Source organism: Anopheles bellator, chromosome 1 (genome assembly GCF_943735745.2).
Source record: "Anopheles bellator chromosome 1, idAnoBellAS_SP24_06.2, whole genome shotgun sequence".
NCBI classification, from domain to species: Eukaryota; Metazoa; Arthropoda; class Insecta; order Diptera; family Culicidae; genus Anopheles; species Anopheles bellator.
In genome coordinates, this window is record NC_071285.1 from 44,281,206 (window position 1) to 44,302,942 (window position 21,737).

A 21,737-nucleotide genomic window follows, 5' to 3' on the forward strand; every position below is an offset into this window, starting at 1 on the left:
GGCCCGGAGAAAAGTGGCAACCAAGCGTGGTCTGATTAGTCTTCAGTCTCAAGCGGATCGTAGCATCCTTTGATTAGGGAGGCAAGGACTTAACAGTCAGCGCCCCACGAAGGGATAAAGTTTGGTGCAGCTTTTCAACTTTTCCATCAATTTAAATAAGGTTTCGGTTGCGGGTAGATTTAAAGAATTCAATAGCTGCCATAAGGCTATGCAATTTTAGTAAAGGTTATAATAATTATAATTCCGTTTAATTTATAAACTTGATCCCAGCAGACAAAGTACCGCAGTTCACAGAACGGGCGCATAGCAAACACGTCATGCCAAAATGGTAATTATGAACATTATCTCAATGACACTAATGTACGCTGAGTTTCGCGCCATAGCATAGTTATGCTGGCGAATCTTCCGCAACCATTTTCCGCGGCGCCCGACATAAATTGGGTGAGCCACTCGGTTTCCACCGCCTTTTCTCCCCAAGAGCGCCCGTGCGGCAGAGGTGTTAGTTAAAAATTAATAACAATAATGAGACTCGTTGTCGCAGCGAAACATGAGACCGTCCATTTTTCACACGGCACGGCATCCCTTCTTCCTCTCTTGGGGCTCTCGGGGCGCTTTGAATTTCCATTCCGGCCGGAAACGCCGGGTCGCTGCATCCGCCGAGGCTGGCAAATGGATGAGAAAATGATCCCTCGACACTGCGACCGCACCGCAGGGATTGGTTTTGGCGAGGCTCGCTCTCTGTGTCTCTTTTCCAAGGCTTAGGCCCCTTGAAGGTGATCCTTCCTTGGCCGGCCGCAAACATACCACTTGACACAATGTGTAACTGGATCCCCCTCGGGTCACCTTCGGGTGCAAAAATGTGTTTTATGCTCGGAAGGAGCGAGAAAATGCTTTTGTTTCAAACTCACTACCAGTTGGCTCGGGCGGTCGTTGCAATGGATCTGATGGAAGTTTAGATAGCTAAACATGCAAAATAAAAAAAAAACATAAACTATTGGCCGTTTCCATCAGTCCACTATCACTACATCCATCATGTTAAATCCACGTTGTTTAGTGGGCAGCTGACGAAGACAATATTCCACAACTTTGCAGTAATGATCGGAGTTCTCGCCGCCGGTTGGCCGCCACTAAAGTTGGGTGTCAGCCGAACCATTAAAAGTAGCTCAGAGCATAATTTGCATTCCATTCTCACACCTCCGGACCGGCCCGACCCGACCCGTCCCGTGTGTGTCACCTGTCACCGAAAGTTTCATTTATTTTCCGGGAGTTTCGAAACTTTTCGCCACTCCGAGCCACCCGAGCTTCATGCGGAAAGTGTACAAAGTATGTGTATTAATGATGTGTTCATCGTTAATTTCAAACTCCCACCGCACACCTACCTCCCCCCCGGGCAAGAGGTCGCTCCTTGTGTTGTCGGTGCTACCTCACCAAACAAAACTGGCACCTTCTGGTGCTTCATTATTTTCAACACCCGCTTTGAAACCGGAGCCCGACGGCCCCCCATCTTCGGTTGACCGAAGCGCAAAACCTGAATCGGAGAAAAAGCAACGTTCCGGTGACAGTTTCCTCTCTGTCGGCCGGCCGAGCGAAACAAAAGTGTGAACCGGAACCGGACTGGAAAACGGATTGTTGTTGTGCCTAAAGCGAAAATGAGCGAGAGTGGCAGAGGTGCAACAGGAAATAAGAGAAATGAGCAAGCAGTTTTCGGTCAGTGGCCACGGCCCCGGTGGTGGTGTAGGGTTGCGCCGTCGACCCTTTCGCCGGGCCGGTTTCTTTTCGCCAGGCGCCGGCGGTCTCGGGGCGTCAGGTGCGCGAGCAGAAAAACCCCAAGACAGGCGAAACCTAAAATATTCAACGCAACACACCCCGCCACAAGTCAAGTTTGTGGCCGTGTCAGGTGCACACAAATGGCAACCGTCGTCCGGGTCAGGAGATTGGGCCTCCGCATAACCCCGTCCCGGAACTCTGTGTGTGAGTGTGTCAGCGAAAATTATGAAACGCAGCATTGCTAGCGGCTGAACGGAAAATTCGCTTCGTTAACCGAATCTTTTTTGGGATAATGCTGAGTGCTACATCATAAGGCTGCGCCTGTCCCGGTCTTTAGATGGGCATAAAGCAGACCACATTATCTCCTCGGGAGAGGTTATGTCGCAGGGTTGCTGTTTTGTGACAAGTGATACTATTTTAAGTTGAGTCCGCAATGAGCATCGATGATTTATGGTGACATTATCAATCAATTCTGCGTGCGGTGGCCTTACCATCCGGTAGTTGTAGGCTTTTCAGTGGAGTACTTTAAATTAGATGGAAAGTATTGTAATATGCTTGAGCTAACTTGTTAGTAATGTTGTTTTTGATTATTTTTTTACCAATTATTTTGAATATTTGACGTCTGGGTAATATCCCAATATGAACCTCCTTCTCTGAACGAAGCAATACTTCCTATTTTTAGATATGTTTGATCTCATGTTTTGACTTTCACCCCGTTTCTATAGAAATTTGTATAGAAAGTATAAAAGGCTCTTTAAGTGTCACCATAGCTAGGAATTACGCAATATCCACTATTAACAAATTTAAACATTCAATCATGTAGGTCGAGAAATTATTTTGTCGCCGTAGCGTAATATTTTTTTAATATTTTCACATCGTTCAACAAACCGATTCTCAAGCAGGAAAAATAACTCCGAAGCTTTTTCAGTACATTCCAAAGGATACTGAATCAATTTTTTCTTGTTGGACTGATTCTTGATTATTATTCTTGCTGTTTTTCTTGATTATTGAATGTTGGGCTATGAACGATGATTGCGCATCGCTCTAGATTAATCGTCGAAATCTATCGGCTTATCACGATCGAATAACTTGCTCCGTTGTACAGCAATGCCGAAACCAACTCAACATTCATTATTGGATCAAATTTATTCCGCAAATTAGTTCCGAATTAGAAAGATTAATTTACGATATTTTTAGTGGCGCAAGGTTGTGCATATCTTTCGAACAGTACTTGGGTCAATAAGTACTCAATATGAACTTAAGTTGAAGCAATTGTCAGATTTTGAACTGACGTCTTTCCCATAGACCCCGATGAATCGGCTGTTCATGTCAGAAGGATAGTTCCGACCGTGGCAAATTTTCGGATCGAGTCCAAGAACTTATTTGTCGGATCGTACATGAAAACTTGTCCAACTACAAACACCAGTAGCCCAAGAATTACTGCTCTCTTCTAGTTATCTCTTCGACGGACACAGCCAACGTCTGCACATGTGTGGCTGAATAATTGATTTTGATGGTGTGCCGAGCGGTTCTCGATTCGATCGTTTCAATTAATCACTGACTGTTTCTGCCGCGGCCTCCCGTCCTCCCGTGCTCCCCACGACCCCACGATTTGTCGTCCCGTCAACGGAGATACGTGACAACGTTTTTTCTTCTTCGTCTTCTTCATTCTGGCACTGCGCCACAACCATCCACTTGTTGAACATGGGCGTCCTTTCTGCAGGACATTTGTAACGCCTGACGCTTTACATGACCCGGGCGCCCGCCCTTTTCGAAAGGCCATCAGCACGAGCATATGGATGCACTTCGGGTTGTACCGTGTTTAGGCGGAAGAGCATAAATACACTTTCACTCAAAAGTTGTGCTGAAAATCTGAGCATCGGTTGAGTGCGGATGCCCTGCCATGGACGATACAAAACCGAAACACATCCCGAAGCAAAGAACTGCAAAAGGGTGGACCAGAATTCTCAATCACCTTCTACATAGTATTAATCATTTCCTTTCACTTGCTTCTCACGGTGCGACCACCGGGGTTCCCGCGGTTTTCTTTTTTGTCACTCAGACGTGAATCTCGCAGATAGTACCGCCAGTGGTGGGTTTTCTTTGCCGGTGCCGGGACCGGGACCGGGAGGTGTTGTCTATAGGATTTTTGAAATAGCAATTCATTGCATCGGTCATCTCTCCGAGGATTGCGAGCACATGGCCAAGGCGAAGCGTTCCGGATTGCAAAGTGCTTGGAATATAATCTACCATAACTATAAAATGTTAATAATAAAAACGACTAAAAAATCTGAAACCGATTGATATATTAGATGAATCTAGTTAAAGAAAGGAAGTTTCTAAAACAATAAACGGGTTTACGAATATCGTTATTCGTTCTCCTTTGGAAAGCAAATCCGATTTCGACAAACCTTTTTAGAGAATAAATTAAGACGTACTCCGGACTAAATAGACTCGAGACTAAATAGAGTAAATATTATCAAGCTCCTCCGACACTCCAGAAACTTATCGAAGCTGGCTTCATTGGCACGACTTCATACATACCGAGCAGGATTCATTCGCTGATTTCCCCGCTGGAACGGGTGTTGATGGATGGAACGCGGAGTTCAAACTGACAATGGAGTTTTCCAGGGCGGCCCCCTTCTATCGGGGTGCATGCTTTTGACCAAAGGCTTCTGGCATCCATTTATCAGCAGCATGCTCAGCTGCAGCGGCCATCCTCGCTCTCTCTCGCTATCGTCTCCGGTTGCAGAAAGGATGCTTTCGAAGGATACTTCGCTCCGGTTTTTTCGCCGTCCACGGCCGCCGCCGCAAATGCAGCACCCGAGAGGGGCGAGCTAGCGCCATGTTTTATTCAGCAGATACTCGGCATAACTTGGACTCGGTTCAATATTTGAGCTAGAGCACGGACAAACAGCGCTCACGGCGCTCCCGGTACGGCGATTGCTAACGAACCGCGATTATTTCACGCCAACGGCAAAGGCGATAATAAAAGAAAGCCTTTAAGGACGAAAGGCTTGGGCGCCCGCACACATATTTTCGGTCTTTCCGGGCGCTTTCGGTTTATCATTCCATCGCCATTCTTTCGCCAAAATAAAAGCCCTCAATTATCGAGATCGCATCGCACCCGGGGTCCATTTGCTTGAAAGGATTTCCGAAGCGTTCTTGGTGCACGCAGTTTGGCCTCTAGTGCTAGGGTTGCTCCGTGTCGAGGAATTGACGCTTTGTCTATTGTTAAACATTTTTGCAATTTCGAACCATAAATTGGGTCACTTGAATGTGCAAATTTAAAGCTTGATAAATAATCTTAAGTAATGTTTTGTTCTTATTTTCAAATGTACTATGTGACCATAGACGGCTAATTTGATTAGAAGTTGCGTGAAAAGGTGTGAAAAGTGTAGTGATTTGATCAGCAACGCTATAAAGAAAGCCTAAGAGTAGTGAAGTAAATTAGATTGTATCGCCCGAGCTTAACAAATAACCTGCTGAAGATATTGAACGGGGCCAAAGTGCTATAAAAGGCCCATGACGACACCAAACAATTGTATCGCATCAACGCAATCTCTTCAATTTCACGCAACGGCCTGGCGAAACGGGTTGCGCCCGAAAGGATCCATCCCGAGCCGCCTTAAATAGCCCGATATCTGCCTACATCCCACCTAATCCGATCGAAGAGTCACCAACTAATCCAGGGGCTTAATACGAAAGTAATGCCTTAAGGCCGTAAGACCGTTCGAGGCATTACCGCCGCCAAACAATCCCAGCACATAAACCCAAACACACACCGATCACGACCACCGGGCGGATCGGCTTCTCCTTTTCGGTTTGGGCTTATCAAATTTCTTTAATCATCAATGAAATACCGAAAACAACGACGCAGTGCCACTCCCACAGGGCCTTGCAAGAAGACGCAACGGCCCACCACTCGGCCGTGTATGTGTCCTTTTGCTCGATCCGCCGACGACGACCGAACAGGAAGACGAAGACGGTGGTGGTGCCACAAAGAAGAGAGTCTGGCCGGGAGCCGGAGCTGTGCAATCGGCCCTGAAATTTGATTTCCCTTTCCGTCAACCCGTTTCCGGGAGGCGTGTGAAATGTGGTCTCGGCACGCAATGGCCACCGGGCCTGCGATGAGCGGAAAACTCGTTTGCGAACAGACTTCGAAGGCTCGATACCGTGGCCCGGTAGCTTTTTGCCGCCCTATAACAAGCAATGACAGTCGTTGACGCAAATAGGCAGCAAAAATAGGTGACGACCGGTCGTCAGTTGCAGGGGCCTCTACCTTGCAGACTGCTGACTGCAGAGACAGAGAGAGAGAGCGACAGAGACCGGGAGTCGGGAAAGGATTGACTTCACCGTGACCAAGGCGACACCACGTAACGAGCCCTCTGACGTGCCAGTAACTCCGGGTGAATGAGCCCCAAAACTGTGGCCATCCTCACAGCCCTATTGCGATGCTCGCTTAGCGTTGGCGGGCATTGGCACTGTACGTTGTACGGATCTGATTTTGCGGCACACAAATCCCCGGGCTCTCGGGCAGAAGACATCTTGTCGTCGAATCTTGTCGGCCCAGTCAGACGTTAATGCCTTCATTTCTTTCGCCACCGCAGGTCTACAGCCTATCGACGCCGGCCCGGAGCATCCACAGCAACGGCTCGAATCCGAAGGACAAGCTGCGGCGCATCGCCGTCTCGCCCGGCACCATCCTCTGCCAGCAGCTCGTCCAGGAGGGAACGTACGGTCGGATCTACAGTGGCATCCTGCACCATCCGTTGGGCGAAACGCGAGACGTCCTCATCAAAACCGTCGTCGGTGAGTGTTGGGCGAGGGCGTGAATCTGACTGTGGGCGGCCATGCCCCGTACTTGAGACGTTCAGCAGAAAGAGCGAATTATTGTGCGACAGCCGATTAGTCGGTTAATCGACATGCAAACGACATGCCAGAATCTTTTCCCACCTTTATTTTGGCGAATGTTCTTGTATTTTCATTTGAACTCGAATCTACTAGTTAGTATGTTAAGTATGTTTATTTCAATATGCCTTTGCTAGAAAAGGCTCTTTACTTTGTTTGCCTTTGTTTTGAGTTGTTACGTCTCGTTACTTCATCTTTTGCTCTGCTGTTTGTTACTGTTCGACTTTTGTATTGTTTAAGGTCTTTTTATGGTTAGTATTAAGTACCAACCGGATCTTGTGATCCGTGGACTTAATAAGTAAATAAATAATCAAAATTTTTTTCCTTTTTTCCGTTTCTAGGTTTCGAAAAAGAACATTGATTGCTTCTTTATTTATGTCTTTTGAATTGTCTTTAGTTAGCTGTTGTGTTTTGATTCAAAGTGGTATTATGCTTAATTAATTTAGGTTTTTATTCGATCGTATTTCATAACGATTGTATTAAAATCACTAATCAGTTTAGCTTTCGTTTCTATGTTTTCTATCTGTTTTGTAAACCTTCAATGTACATGAACGCTTCTTCGTGCGATTAATTTTGTTTGTAAATTATTTTATTGCTAATCGATAGTTCAATGAAGAAATCCTACTATGCTAGCCATTGTTACATGGTTACTCCTCTTCATTATAATTTCCTTCTTTGTTTCATTTGAATTCTTATTCGATTGTAATTTCATCCTACATTTTACAGTTGGTTTCCGGTTTTCTTAGGTTACAATAGCATATTTAGCTTTCTTCTTAATGTTGGATCGAGCACCACTCGAACCGAATTCCAAATCGACCACCGAAGGCTGGACGATGGGAACTTCCACATTTTTGATAATCTCCAAAAATCTCAATCTCTTGCCCGCAGACGGTGCCTCGCTGAGCCAGGTGGCGTATCTGCTGTCGGAGGGCTCCACCCTGTGCGGTATCTCGCACCCCAACATCCTGTTCCCCGTCGCTGCGGTTACGGAACTTTCGGGACCCCCGAAGGTGGCCTACCCGCTGGCGGCGAAGGGAAATCTCAAACTGTAAGTAAAACAATGTCCCGTAGCCGAGAAGATTTATTTACTTCCTTCGCCAGCTTCGAGGGTTGGGTTTTCGGCGGAGGCTTTCGGTGGCCCGCTATCAGACCGACGGGCCGGGGCGTCTCCACCGTGATTGTGTGTTGGACATTGCCTCGCACCCCGAATCACAGAGTCACGAACACGGCGCGTTTGCAATACACAGCTTGCCCCGGCAAAGCGGGCAACCCACAAAAAGTGGGATCACTTCCTGAATAAACATCGCATGACAGTTGTGCCTTTCTGTGTTCTCTTTTTTTTTTTTCATTCGCCTCTCGTCCTTTCGGTTTTGGGGTCCTTTCTCCAAATGGTACCACCATTTCTGCCACCACCGTGACCAAAGACGCCGTGGTCACGAAAAGTCTCCAAGACAGCGCCTTTCTTGGGTCTCGCCGGGGTAAAAAGAACCTTTCTGCCACCACCAAAAACCACCTGCAGCATGCGGAGTCGCTGCCGGCTGCAAACAAAATGTCATCCTCCTCTCGGCCTCGTCGGTGGCGCTTCCGGCACCAGGGAACGGAAATGTATTCACTTTTCGCTCCATTTTGTGTGCATGAATGTCCTCCTTTCGAGGGAGGAAAAAGCCACGAATCCTTTTTACCGGCGGCAACCGAGGCTGCCATTTATCAAATAGACATTTAGCAACGTGCCCACCCATTGCCCCGGTGGGCCAATAAAGGTCTGGGTTGGGTTGATATTGCCGGTGCGCTATCGAATATCAGAAAAATCTGTACCATCCTTCGTCAGGATGCGCCGGCCAAGGATCGCAGCCACGACCCAAGGACAAGTGTAACGTTTCGCAAATTTTCCCAGAACCCAGAAGCAGCCGGCAAGGCTTTGGCATGACCAGGCGCACCGGGGCTTCCATTTGTAGCAGTCCCAGTTTGGACATGCCACAACATGCCGATGTTTGTTTAGTATCCTTTTTCGTGTTGATGCCACTATACACACCGGAGAAATTGTACCCTCGGTGGAATGTTACGATGGGGAACATTCTTCGAACGGGCCGAAAAGCTTCTTACATTTTTCACCCTTTGCCATCGATACCTTTCTGTGCTCCTTCTTGGAGTTTCGTTTCATCTCGATAGAGAAAACAACAAGTAAAAATAAATAAAACGGGGTGAATGGGGATGTAAAATTTGAACCATGTTCCACTAAAATTGATAAAACAGGATATTAGGGGCCCAAATCCTTTTTCGACTATGAAAGATAGAACCGCATTGAGCCAAAAGAATCCCCAAACTTGGGTTATTTTAGTTAAATTAGAAAATAATATCAACACATCTGGGCTGTTATTTATTAAATTTTTGGAAAACTGTGTCAAAGAAGCAAAGAAACCACAACCACGGCAATCGTCAACCTAGGGAACCCCAGATAATGGCATGGTGACCATCTGGCCTAAGGCTAGGCACTAGGAAAAACATCACATTCGGCCGCTGTTTTCCATATTACGCTTTTCGTTCCCAAGGATTATCCTGCTTTTTTTCCGGCGCTCGGTCCTCCAGACCAGACCGTAGGCCGTAGGCGTAGGCCCATCCAAACAGCATCCCGGCGATCCGTAACATCCCGCACTGCTAATGCCCGATAGTCGCCCGTTTTGGCAAACCAAACCTCAAAAGCAAATCACCATAAATTTAAAACCAATCTACTGACAATCTGTCCCTCTGTTCCCGGTCCCTCCGTTCCAGATACCTGCAGAGCTGCCGGGAGATTGGAATTCAAAATTCGCAGCTCAGCACCCGACAGCTGGTGGAGTTCGGGCTGCAGGTGGCCCGTGGCATCTCCCACCTTCACTCGCTCGGCGTGCTGCACAAGGACATCGCCACCCGGAACTGTGTGTAAGTAGTAGTCGAGACCGCCGCCACCGCCGCGACGACGATATCATTTAACGCCATGCCCGGGAAGATGGAGCGCATAAACATCGCCATCATTTCGTTGGCGTGGCGTAGACTGGACGAATAAAATCACGCCCGCCGGCGGCCGATGCCGAGCAGTGGCACTGTCAGGAGCAGTGGCAACATTACTCTTGTGTACCGTGAGTCGTCGTTCGTCGCAGGTCGCCTTCGTATTAACGACACGCTGCTGTCGATTCGTGGTGACGGAGCTTTTTTGGATTATTTTTCACAAACTTTGTAGTGTAAACAACATCCGGACGTGCCGTAAAGCGGGCCACCGGTAATCTAATTGGACTGTTATCACGGACAGCAACTAAGTTTGGTTGTTTCCACGTGACACATAGCATGATAGCCAGTAAAGGAACATGGATTTAGTGTCGCTTGGGTTAAGTTGTTAAAACGAATTGTTTTATTAACGATTTCGGTCATCTGTTTCGTTCTGATAAAAATAATAATCTTGACTATTGCTTCTTGTGCATCATTGCACTACAATGTTAACATTTTGAGTTTGTTTTAAATCAGACTAAACTAATCCCAAAGTTCTAAGACCCGAGCTATGTACTATTAATCTGGAATAAGCATAAGAATAGAATTAATCTGTATAGAAATTTTCCGGTTTTTTCGATGAAGAAAACACTAAATTTTCATGAAAATCCCAAATTGTGTTAGGGATAGATCTGCAACCAACAAATTCTGCAATTGAACCTTTCCTTCAGATTAAAATCATGACATTAGAATTGCCGAAACCATCGCTCACATACCAAAATACTTTATTTTTGGAGAATGACACTATTATGTTTTTAAAGTTTAAAGTCAAATAAAGAAAATGATATTTTGTATGTTAAAACATATCAAATCGAAGAAATGCGTAGACGCCTGCTAGCCACATTTAAAACATCAACTGGACAACTGGAACTTACAGACCTGATATGAAATCGAAATGTTAGGCTCTGTCCAAAAGACTAAAAAAAGATATTTAGAGACGATTTCAAAAGCCAATGTCCAATATTTCTTAAAAAAAACATAACCATAACATAATCCATCAACATATTTTTACATGTCCATTTGTCCTTTATGTGACACTTTATGCTTTCTTTCATCTTTCTTTGTGACTGTTGCTATTAAATAACTTTTACAATATTAATGCTTTTATAAATATTTTTATTTGATAATGACTACCCTTAAGCTGTTTTTTATTTTATTCTAAAACCTTAGACGAGGCAACTTAGACGATAGTTCGCAATCAAATCCCATCTATCGGTACCCAGAATAAGCTCTGCATTGAAACCAAACAGCAGTTTTAGTGTCATTTTCGGTAAATCTTGTTATGTTCCTTTCGAAACATGCAACCTTCCAGTATGCGACGTATTTTCCCATGTTTTCGATATAAATTGAAATGGAAACCGTGTCCTTGGTGTCGAAAAACGAATCATAGCATTAACGATGCAAATCTGTGTCCTGTCTTTCTCTCTCTTCCGTCATCAGCCTGGACGTTGAGCTGAACGTTCGTGTTTGTGATAACGCGCTGTCGCGTGACGTCTTTCCCAGCGATTATCACTGTCTGGGGGACAACGAGAACCGGCCCGTCAAGTGGATGGCGCTGGAGACGCTCGAGAAGAAGTTCTTCACCGCGTCGAGCGACATCTGGAGCCTCGGTGTGCTGCTCTGGGAGCTGGCGACCCTGGCCGCCATGCCATTCGAGGTAAGTGCTGCCGGTCCTCAAAGCGCGAGATCCCCAAGGGTCCTTTTCCGAGCCACCCGACCGCCCGCGCGTGACTCATTTCGCCATTATGGCATTACATCAATCACAATCATCCTTCGCTAGCCCTGCGCTGCGCTGTGTGCATTAAAATATTATATTTGCTCGAACCCGTCAAACCCGTGGGGCCTTCCCTATTCGTTAATGGCCCGCCTACGGCCGTCTGTTTATTTATGATTTCGTCACCCAACACCCCGGCCGAAAAATGGAGATTCCCCGCTGAACCGGGACACACATTCTTAACACGTCGCGAACGCATCGAGAGTGACACGGAACGACGGACAAACCGACAGGTCAAACAACGATTTCCGGCCCCAACATTAGCGCCCGCTGACGATGATGGCGATGTGTTGACCTACTTCCGCTGCCGCCGCCATCGTTCGATGACTGTAATTTCGAACCATCCCCCCACATGGCGAGCCGACGAACGGACAGCGGCCACCGTGAAGGACATACCTCAAGAGAAGCGACATGCTTTTCTCATCTTCATCGGGCGCACCACGAAAAAGGGACGACCCAATATTGGACCGAGAGTGGCGTAACGAAAATAAACAGTAAACCGCCCGGCGCTGTCCGGCGATAAATTTCCGTCCCGCAACCCACGGAAGGAGAAGGACCCTCGCGGACTGGCCGCCTTTGAAGCCGCCTTCGAGCGTCCCACACGCACATTACATTGATTATGAATTAATAATAAATGGCGGACAATTAATTAAATTGATTCCGTCCGTAACCCATGGGTGGCCACGGGTTCTTGGATAAAGGATATAGGGCCCGCATGGAAAATCGGTTGTCAGTTGCTCATCAGCGGACCGAGTGCTCCGACGAGCGTCACTTTGCTTTAATGCGCAACAATAATCATAACCATCGGCGTTCGTTTCCGGCTTCCGGCACAATTGCATTGTGTTTAGTCTGCAATCTCAAGCCGTTCGTAAATCCGGGCCTGTGGCCTCGACGCTAGAGTGTGTGTCTTATGTTATGTCCTCCCGTAACGGATCTGAAGCAGCGGCCACCGCCACGGATGATCCCGTCGTTTAGTGCGCACCCCAAAAACGGCAACAAATTTAAGAGAACAAATTCTAGCAACATGCTGCCCTTCCATTACGCAGCTCATTACACGAAGGAATTCGCTCCCGAATCCTGCCCGCGATGCTTCCCGGAAGTGTGTGGGCCAGGCGCACGGCGCAGCTTCTTTGCCGTTTGCCGTTCGCCCTGCGGCTTTTCTTTTTTCTCGCAACCATTTTCTTTTGTTATTAGAAGCATCCCATCCTTCGGGGTCTATTGTTTTTTTTGCTCCTCTTATTGGGTCCATTTTGGTCCTTTATTATCCCAGCGCGTCTTTCGGCCCCGTTTCGTGCAACATAATTGCAAACAGCCTGGCCCTGTTCCCTGTTCCGTGATCAAGGAACACGGAACACGGCCCGGAACATAAATGTGACGCATTTTTTTCGGGTGCTGAGCTGAGCCCTCCACTCACTGGCCTGGATTGGCCCGGACGGACTAAATTATTTCATTGTCTTTGATCCTCTCTTCGGTTCCTCCCTCGGTTGTGTGTCCGGATTTTGCTGCCACGGCCCCGGTTCACCCCTTTTTGCGTGAGTTTTATTTGCTTTTCGCACTCACTTAACGTGTGTCCCGTTCTGGACGAGCGGGCGCGCTTAATGCGCTCGCCTTCGTTCGTTGCAAAACGTTGTCCCCTCGTCCTTCGGGGTGATCATTTGTTGTAACGCCGGCGTGGCCACACGTCTCTGCCGGGGAAGCAATTGAAGGATGGCGAATACCCATTTAATAGTGGTAATGGAATGGATTATGATGCTCTCTAACGTCCCACTCTGTTCCTTTCTCTCTCTCTCTCTCTCTCTGTTCGCAGGAAGTGGACTGTTTCGAGTTATCGGCTTATCTGCGGGATGGGTATCGGTTAGCGCAGCCAGTCAACTGTCCGGACGAGTTGTAAGTATATGCTTTTGCGACCCCTTTTGCGATGATGCAACATAAATTATCTATTATATGGTGAGGCTTCCTTGTACAGTTTGGGTGAATGTTGGGACACAAATACTCATCTTGCAGCAATTCTGCTTTTGACCCTCATCATGTTCACTGTAACGATGAGTATTATTGCAGATTCATTATTTAAGGTGTGGGTTTGTCACTAAGGCTTTATCGCTAAATTAAAAAGCGGTTTTGGATAAATTTCGGCTAAAAGACAAAACTTTGTTAACTGCTTACTTTTCACTATCTTACCGTGTTACCATCCGCTACATTCCGCTTCAGATCGGTTGTAATTTTAATTGGATTTATAAATGGCATGGTTCATTTTCGATTAAGCCATCTTTCTCTTATAGTTTTATCGTAGTTTTTAAATATTTTATCCATTTTCTTTTAATTTATTCTTTAAAAGCATCAAATAGTTCCTTGGTTTTTGTATTGAATCTTTCTAAGTTGATTGTAAAGAGTATACACGTTTCATTTCTAAATGAAAAAGAGACACAATTGTTCATTTTTTGTAGGGAATTACATCACAACATTAATTGATTCAAATAAAGAATCAGCTAGTAATAATCCGCTCGTTAAGCTGTATATTTCGACATGTTGCGGATGCGAGGATTGACTTCTGATGACCTCAAAATCAATTCCTAAAAATCCCAAAGCTTCCCTTCAAAGTAGCACATTTATGTTTTATTTTCCGTAAATACTAATGAGACCCATTTTATTTTTTATCCTCTGCATAAAGCTGTTTCGAAATAACATGTTTGTGTTGAAACAGTGACCGGCTGGCATTTGTGCTCCTTTTCTTTTAGCTAAGTCCTATCTGCACCTAAGCGGAAGGCCGAAAGGCGTCCGATGTCAGTTGTCCTTTTGACAATCCTTTTTGATTTATTTGGTTACATTTCCCTTGTTTGTCATTAACTTTGCTCATTGTCACTTTTTGATATGTGCTTCACCTAGTTTTAAGATTGTCTTATGTTTGGATTTAAAGCTAATCAAGCCTTGAGATCCATTAGTTGAACATGAAATAACTGAATATAAATCAATTCAATAATCGCGGAAGACAAAGATTTTATTGTGCTCTTTCGCTCAAGGGAAGTTCTTTAACACTTGAAGTGATAAAGTACCAAGGCTGTTCGTGTTTCGCAAGCTTTCATTAACTCGATTCTTCGTGGCCGGTTGAACTTCGGTTCGATCGAAGAAAATTCTTTCGCACATTTACTTTGTATTGAAAATTTACCTCTCTGAGGGTGGTCACGGTCCAAAAAATGCTGTCAGGTCGTGTAACACATGCACCTAATGTCGCTCCAGTCAAGCTCGCTGCAGACAGTTCCAAAAATTATCAAAATCTAACGGGCTGATAATAAAACAAAAATAATAACACACGGCACGGGACGCCGCACGGGTCCCGCGCCATCGCCCAATTCATCAGCGAAATTGGTCGGAATTAATTTTTCGCCCCTCATCGGGTTAACGCGAGTTCCGTTTCGCGAATTGGGCGCCCTGGCCCATAAAAAGCGCGTCATAAAAATCGCTTACAACATGCCGTAAAGTGTTTATCGTTCGCTTTTTGCTGAGTCGAGAAAATTTCGAAACAAATTGCTTTGGGTTGTTTGAAACAAAAAATGTCGTTTAAGTTCCGCGTGCCACCTTTAGCTTCTGTTTCGCATATTCGATTCCCAAGCAGGATTCCGCCCATAATCGAGTTGCTCCCGCCGAGACGGAGGCGAAGTGCCACTCGCACTCACATGATGATGTGGCCTAATGTCTGCGGACCGTAAAACGTGCTCCGTGCGCCGCGCGAAAGCACACCGTGGAGGACAATTTGTAAGGCGCATCGGCCAAGCATGAGCGCATAAAGGTGCAAATGATCAAATTGTCGCCGTTAAACGTTATCCGCGAACAGGATCGTGGCCGGGAAAAGCTGCCACTGATTTGTGTCGATCCAGACCGACCCTGTGTGGCCGGTGGAAAGTAGCCCTACCCCCCCACCAGGGCTGGTTGTAAAGCTGCAGTTTATGTACCCGCCATAAACCGTCATTGCACGGCCGTAAAAATGCTTCACACACGCCCGGACAGCCCTCTAGGTGTTTATGAATAAAATTACCGGACCGGGCCCGGAGGCGCGAAAGCGCGACACCGAGACGAGAACGCAGCACACGTGTGCCCGCCATCTTATGCTGCCCACGTTTTTGCCTACACGAAACAAACAAACAAACGGCCACCGCCGTCGTCGTCGTCGTCGTCGCTGTTCGCCGAACAAGATATTAATAGTTGCCCCAACAATGGTCTGCACAAATATTTACCCAAAAACAGCATCCCTGGCCAGGCCATCATCGGCAACGTGTCTCGGTTTATTATTGTTCGGTCGGTCCAATAGGTGGTGGACCCAGAACCGTGTTTTTTCCTCTCGAGGCTCCCCATTGTTGGCTTACACAACTGACAACGTCGGATGCTGCTTGTCGCAATATTTGCATACCCACAACCCGTTGGAACTCGAACTGTGGTGGTCACGGACTCCGGAGCAGCACCGAGAGCATAACAACTGCACCGCTTCCCAGGCCACTTCTGTTGGAACTTCTTCACTGCGTACCGGAAACGATTGCCATCGCGAAGATCTCTATCAAGGGCCCTTGGCCGCACCCAGCCCATTCCCATGATGGGGAGCAGCCTTATCGACCTCACTTTCGCCTCACTGCCGAGAGACACGGACCGACACAAATTTAATGCTCATTTATGCCATATCCCCGCACGGTTCGCGCGCGCGCCGGAGAAACATTATCGTTTGTGACTTTTCACCCCGGCCATTGCCAGTGGGACCCAACGGTGGAGGTCCCCACGAAAACATACAAAAAATAAACATTGCCAACTTCTCCGCGCGGTGCGGTGCGAATAAAAACAAACAAACGATCGTATTCGTCGCGTCGCGAAACATAAAAACCCATTAAACTATCCCCGAGCGGCCACCGCACCGGGACGACAACTTCAAACGCAGCAGCAACTTCGCGGTCTTCGGCGACTTCACGGTGTTCGCGGATGTAAAATTTCGCCGGCCGGCCATCGCGTACAGGCTAATGGCGTTGAATAATTCAACTTTTACTCTTTTTTTTTTGCCCGAGAGGCAAACGGCAAATGATGCCGATAAGAGGGGCCGCCAAAGCGCCGTGCGGCACTTTCAGGCTCGGGATTGTAATGGGGGATGATTTTCGACTTCCTTTCGTCCGTGATCTGTGGGGAAAAAACCCGGATCGTAAGAGAGACGTACGAAGTCCCGTTTTTTCTGTTCCTAACTTTGCAAAGTTTACTGCCAAAAAGTGTCGTCAATTTGTGGTGTGGTGTCCGTAAGGGACGGGAAATGGTGGACAGAAAGTAGTGGCCCGTGCGCTGTGCTGTACATCAACATAAACTGTAAAGTTGGGCGCCATTTGTGAGCAACTTTGCGATTTGTGAGGCTGGGTGGTGGTTTTGTGAGGGTTCTTTTATCCTTCCAATCGATGATGTTTGGGTACAAAAATCGAGACCAGATTGGTTTATGAATTTCGTGTGAATAATCTGCTGTTACGTCGTATGATACGTTTTGTTGTCCATGTTAAAACCTAAGACCATAACACTTTACAGATTTCGGTTTGATAGTCCTTTTAATTCTGTATCCATGTAAAACATCCATGCTATTTGTTAACCATTAATATACGTTATGAAATTCTTAATTATATGAGTAAACCATTAAGTAAACCCATTGCATTGTAAAATTTGATCAACTGGTTACTCGAACTGGATGTAAGCTGTCCCGCTTTTTTACATTTTTTATATCCCTTTTTAAATATTTTTTTCAATTGATTTCAGTTTACTTATTCATTTATTTATTTATTTTTTAATTTATTTTAATTTATTTTTTCATGTCATAAACAGAATCAACAAACTGCGTAGCCTGGCACCTTATAGACACAATGGAGACCGAAAAGAACAACACTTAGACACAACGCGAATCAGCAGAACGACCTAGAGTCTGTAGTCATGCAGCTTATATACCTGACGTAAAGTTTTCTGTTTAAGTTTTTATAACTTTAATGCGATATGCAGCAGAAAGTTACGCCTATAGTATGAGACCAACTGATGCTTAATGCATCGCAATGCATTAACATAGCTCTGATCTTCAAAGTAGTTCAAGTCGTTTCAAACAGATGTTCGATTACGGTTGGTTACGTTTAGAACGGCTCGAAAGAACAGTTTCACGGAACGAACTAGTCAACAGTTTACTGAATGTTTTCGCGGAGACCTAGCTGGACGCTGAATATTTATAGCTTTTTAGATATAATAACTAAATCGTAACTCTGCACCAGTACCATGCAACCAGTAATTTGCAAGAAAATCAATAGGAATGAAGATATTTGCGTGCGCTTAATTGAATGTCCATTAGAACATTGCTTGGAATTCTTCTTGTCGTGACAGCCTTGATTCCAACTTTCATTAGCCACCAAATCAATAACAAACCAGTTACATGAAACATTAATTATTCATTGAACTGCCAGCGCTCGGAGATAACTTTATCGGCGCGCAGCTAATGAATTAGTCCGGGAAGCAAACACTTTGACAGCATTCCACACTTTGGCGTGCGGATTAAAAGTGGATCGGGCGAATTTTTCAAGCAACAAATTGCACCTCCCAAGCAAGAGAGAGAGAAACCCAACAGATGGTTTCCCGAGCCACTCCAGAATGGAAGCAGCTTTTCGATTTCCCATCACGGCGCTCCCATTGGGCCGCCCAAACCGGCCTCACGTACGCAAAGTAAACATCCGCCGTTGAAACGCCGGGCCGCACTCAAAGTACGTTGGCATAAAATTAACAAAACATTAAGCTGCAATAATTTGCCACCCTCCGTCGTTTTTTTTTTGTACTGCCACGGTGGGCACGGTTTCAACTTTGTCCATTATCTTCCAGTTCCGGTGGCCCCAGCCGCGATCTTGCAGATGTTCACGATGCTCACGGGCCGGGAAAGAAAGCGACCAAAGCGACAAACATCTCAGCAACAACGCCGAACGACCAATCCGTCTACCAAAGTAATCCTTTGCTATCTCGGATGTTCCCGGCACCCGGTGGCCCCCCACAGCCTGGTGACCCTTCTTCGACTCCGGAGTTAAGTTTTGTGACCATTGTTTACCGCTTTATGCAGAGTGGAGTCGACTGAATAATGAATGCTTAAACAGTGGCATCATATTTTTCGGTGGCGAAAGTAACTTTTGCCGCCATCAAGCGATGCGACGGAGATAATCTTTGCAGCGACAAAGAACGCAAGCTTCATGCTCAGCCATGTCCTTTTAGTAGTTGTCGTGCGGGGTTTTCAATTCGCCCCGCTCGCTCCGTGGATCAGCGAGGGCCACTGGCTACTGTTGGTGATGGCCGCATAAAAGATTACTCCCTGCCCGGCAAGGCGTCGCCGGCAGGCGTCTTTTCAGATCATTTCATGTCAATTGAAGCGAGGCGCATAATTTCAAGCCGTTTGGCTGCCCAAGACTGCCAAATGGCCACCCGCCAGGCTCCCCGTCACAATCGAGTTAAATAAATTCCGGAAAAAAACGAAAGTAAACAAACAATAGCACGCGGAAAAGGACATCCAGCCATTCCAGCATCCCTGCTGGATGCTGGTGCCAGCATCCCTGCTGGATGCTGGTGGGGCTCTCGGGTGGTTGGGTGCTGTCGCGTAGTGGCAGCGACGCAATAAAAGCAATGGCTAATTGAAAGACAAATTAATCACTTTAGATTTATTAATTCAATTATCGAGCCGCATCGGGCACACCCCGCAGCTGGTCCGCTGGACAGCGACATTTGGACGGCCGAAGGCGGATTTAATGGAGTTTAGTCGCCGGCGGCCGAGTTCATAAATTTTAGCTCGTTCGCTGGAGCCCGTTCTTGATGTGCCGAGCGGCGATGGTGGCCGAAAAATTGACCCATCTGCTGTTCGCGCTCCGGATGTCATTTGATTTAATTTTTTCCTCTGTTTTCTGTGCGGTTTCACGGAGAAACCGTGACGTGGGCGCCTTAGCCGTGGTGAGTAATAGCGCAAATGGTGTCCTTTTATGGCTTCGGCAAGCAGTCACCATTCGGATGCCGTAAGACTACACTCGGGGGCACCACATACTTGCTTATGATTATTAGAAGTCATTATTTCAATGTCTGCCCGTTTAGTCATTGTCACTTCATGCCCACACCGCCCTAATCCAGCCATAATTGTGATAACAATAAGCAGTTGTGGTCTACGCGTTGGCAGCTGCAGTATCATCGTAAATGATTTATTGGTGACTGAGTCTCTCGGATTCGGTCACACTGTTGACTGCAGCGAGGCTTTCCTCTCCTGTTGCGTTACGAATGGGAGTGAATTGGCGTTACATAAATTGACTTGTCGGATTAGTTTTTTGGAAACAGTCATAATGCAGTGGATTAGAATATTTGGTTTTAATATAAGCATTTTGATAAAATTCGTAGATAGGGATTTATAATGTTCCATTCTAAAGGTCCCGTTGCTTCTACGCTAATTAACATGCTTTTAGATAACGATTGAGAGTATAAAAATTAAGATTCCACAACATTTCTGGTCTTTATTACTGTATGGTCAATAATGACGGTCAATTTTTGACGAGGCCTCGCATAGCAATGACTTTTATAATAGTGTTATTAAAATGGCCAATAAACATAGTTGTTGTATTGTTGTACAATTGTTCGATAGCTCCTTGATCGAAGCTATGTCTTCCGAAGAGTAGCAACATTTGTTTAATTTTATACAATTGACGGATTGTGAATATGATTTTAAAAAGTTACTTAAATAGCATGACATTTGCTAAATGTTTTTGTTTATTTGGACAATAACGTACTACTGCCAATAAACCGATCTTATAGCGTCCCTTAGAATGATTGAAAAGTTATTAAATACCGCCAAAGAAACAATGTTACGTTAACCATTCCCCACAAAGACCGTAACATCAAAAGATCGCCTTCCTGACCAGTTACGGGTGATGTGCAACATATTCTAGAACAAAGATTTCTACAAATAAGGAAAATGTCTTCAATTTATCCCAATTAAAATATTTAAATCCGAAAAAGTAGCCTATTTGACACCATTCATCTCGGAACATTATTGTCCCGCTGCATAGACAACTTTAACGTTTAATTTGACTTTTTCCGTGGTTTAATACTTTCTTTCACCATCCTAAGTTTACTTATCGATCAACTTATCGAAAATTCGCATACCACTGATGATTTCCACCATCATTCCTGAAAAACCTTAATAAAAAAAGCTCCGCAGCTTCCTGCAAATTTGTTGAAGTCCCACAAAAATTGCTCAATAAACACAAGACAAAGAAAAGGCATTTCCAACGTTCAGCGTTTTCCCTTCTTTCTAATGATTTTAATTAAACTCCGAACGAACGGCGGTAGAATTATTGATTTCGTCCTCGGTCCTTGTGCCCGGCAGGCCACAGTTCGTTCAAACTGGCGGTTGAAAAATTCAACACGTTAATAATTTAAAATTAAAATGTTCTCCCGAACCAAAATGTCATTTCGTTATTAAATGGCCGACATGGCGGACGAGTCCCGAGGCCTCAAAGCCCGCGGCCACCACGGTATGCAAATGAGTGCGAAAAAGTTCAAAAACATTTCCCATTCATTTAGAACCTCGAACCGGTGGGCGCGTGTGTATGTGTGTGTGTGCGGGGTTCCGCCTTCCGGCGGTCAGAATCGATCAAGAATTCTAACGAGCCGGACCCCCCCCCCGACGGATTCCGGATTTTTTCGCTCCTCCTAAACGCCCATCCATTTCGTTCCACTTCTATTTCGCAGCTACACCGTAATGTCCTGTTGCTGGCTGGCCGACTACAAGCAGCGGCCCTCGTTCCCGCAGCTAATTGCCTATTTGCACGATTTTCATGACGACCTCGGCAAGTACATTTAGAGGGAGCGGCCGCAATGTTAGGGACCGCGATGGTACCGCTCTCAGCACTTCGACCAACCCGTTCGACCAACCGACGCTGCACACGAAACGCTGTCCGTGTCACGGAAAATGTGAGAAAATGTGCACACCGACCACGCCGGATGAAAATCGGGACCGTTCGCGCCGACCGTTTTTGTTACCGCGTCAGTTCGCGGGACCCAGCTGCAATCCTCGGAACGTGACTAAATCGATGCACATGAGAGCGCGACGGGAAGTGACCATTTGTGCAATCCGCTGTCTGCGGAAGGACCTCGCCCACAAAAACGGAATGTGTCCTGAATCCATGCTGCACCCAGACCGTGTTCGGACCGATTTGCAATATTAAGATGTGGTTCGATTGACGGAAAAAGAAGCAAACGA

The 21,737-nt window shown here is 46.1% G+C and overlaps 1 protein-coding gene across 1 annotated transcript in view; it reads left to right on the plus strand.

Annotated features, from left to right (window-relative positions):
* LOC131215686 (tyrosine-protein kinase Dnt) overlaps window positions 1-21,338 on the plus strand; it is a 40,135-nt gene extending 18,797 nt beyond the window's left edge. Inside the window, exons 7-12 of the mRNA XM_058210077.1 lie at window positions 6,378-6,579; window positions 7,567-7,726; window positions 9,448-9,597; window positions 11,140-11,356; window positions 13,281-13,360; window positions 21,227-21,338. Of these exons, the coding sequence (XP_058066060.1) occupies window positions 6,378-6,579; window positions 7,567-7,726; window positions 9,448-9,597; window positions 11,140-11,356; window positions 13,281-13,360; window positions 21,227-21,338 (921 nt within the window). The remainder of the gene's footprint in view (window positions 1-6,377; window positions 6,580-7,566; window positions 7,727-9,447; window positions 9,598-11,139; window positions 11,357-13,280; window positions 13,361-21,226) is intronic.
* Window positions 21,339-21,737: the final 399 nt, after the last annotated feature.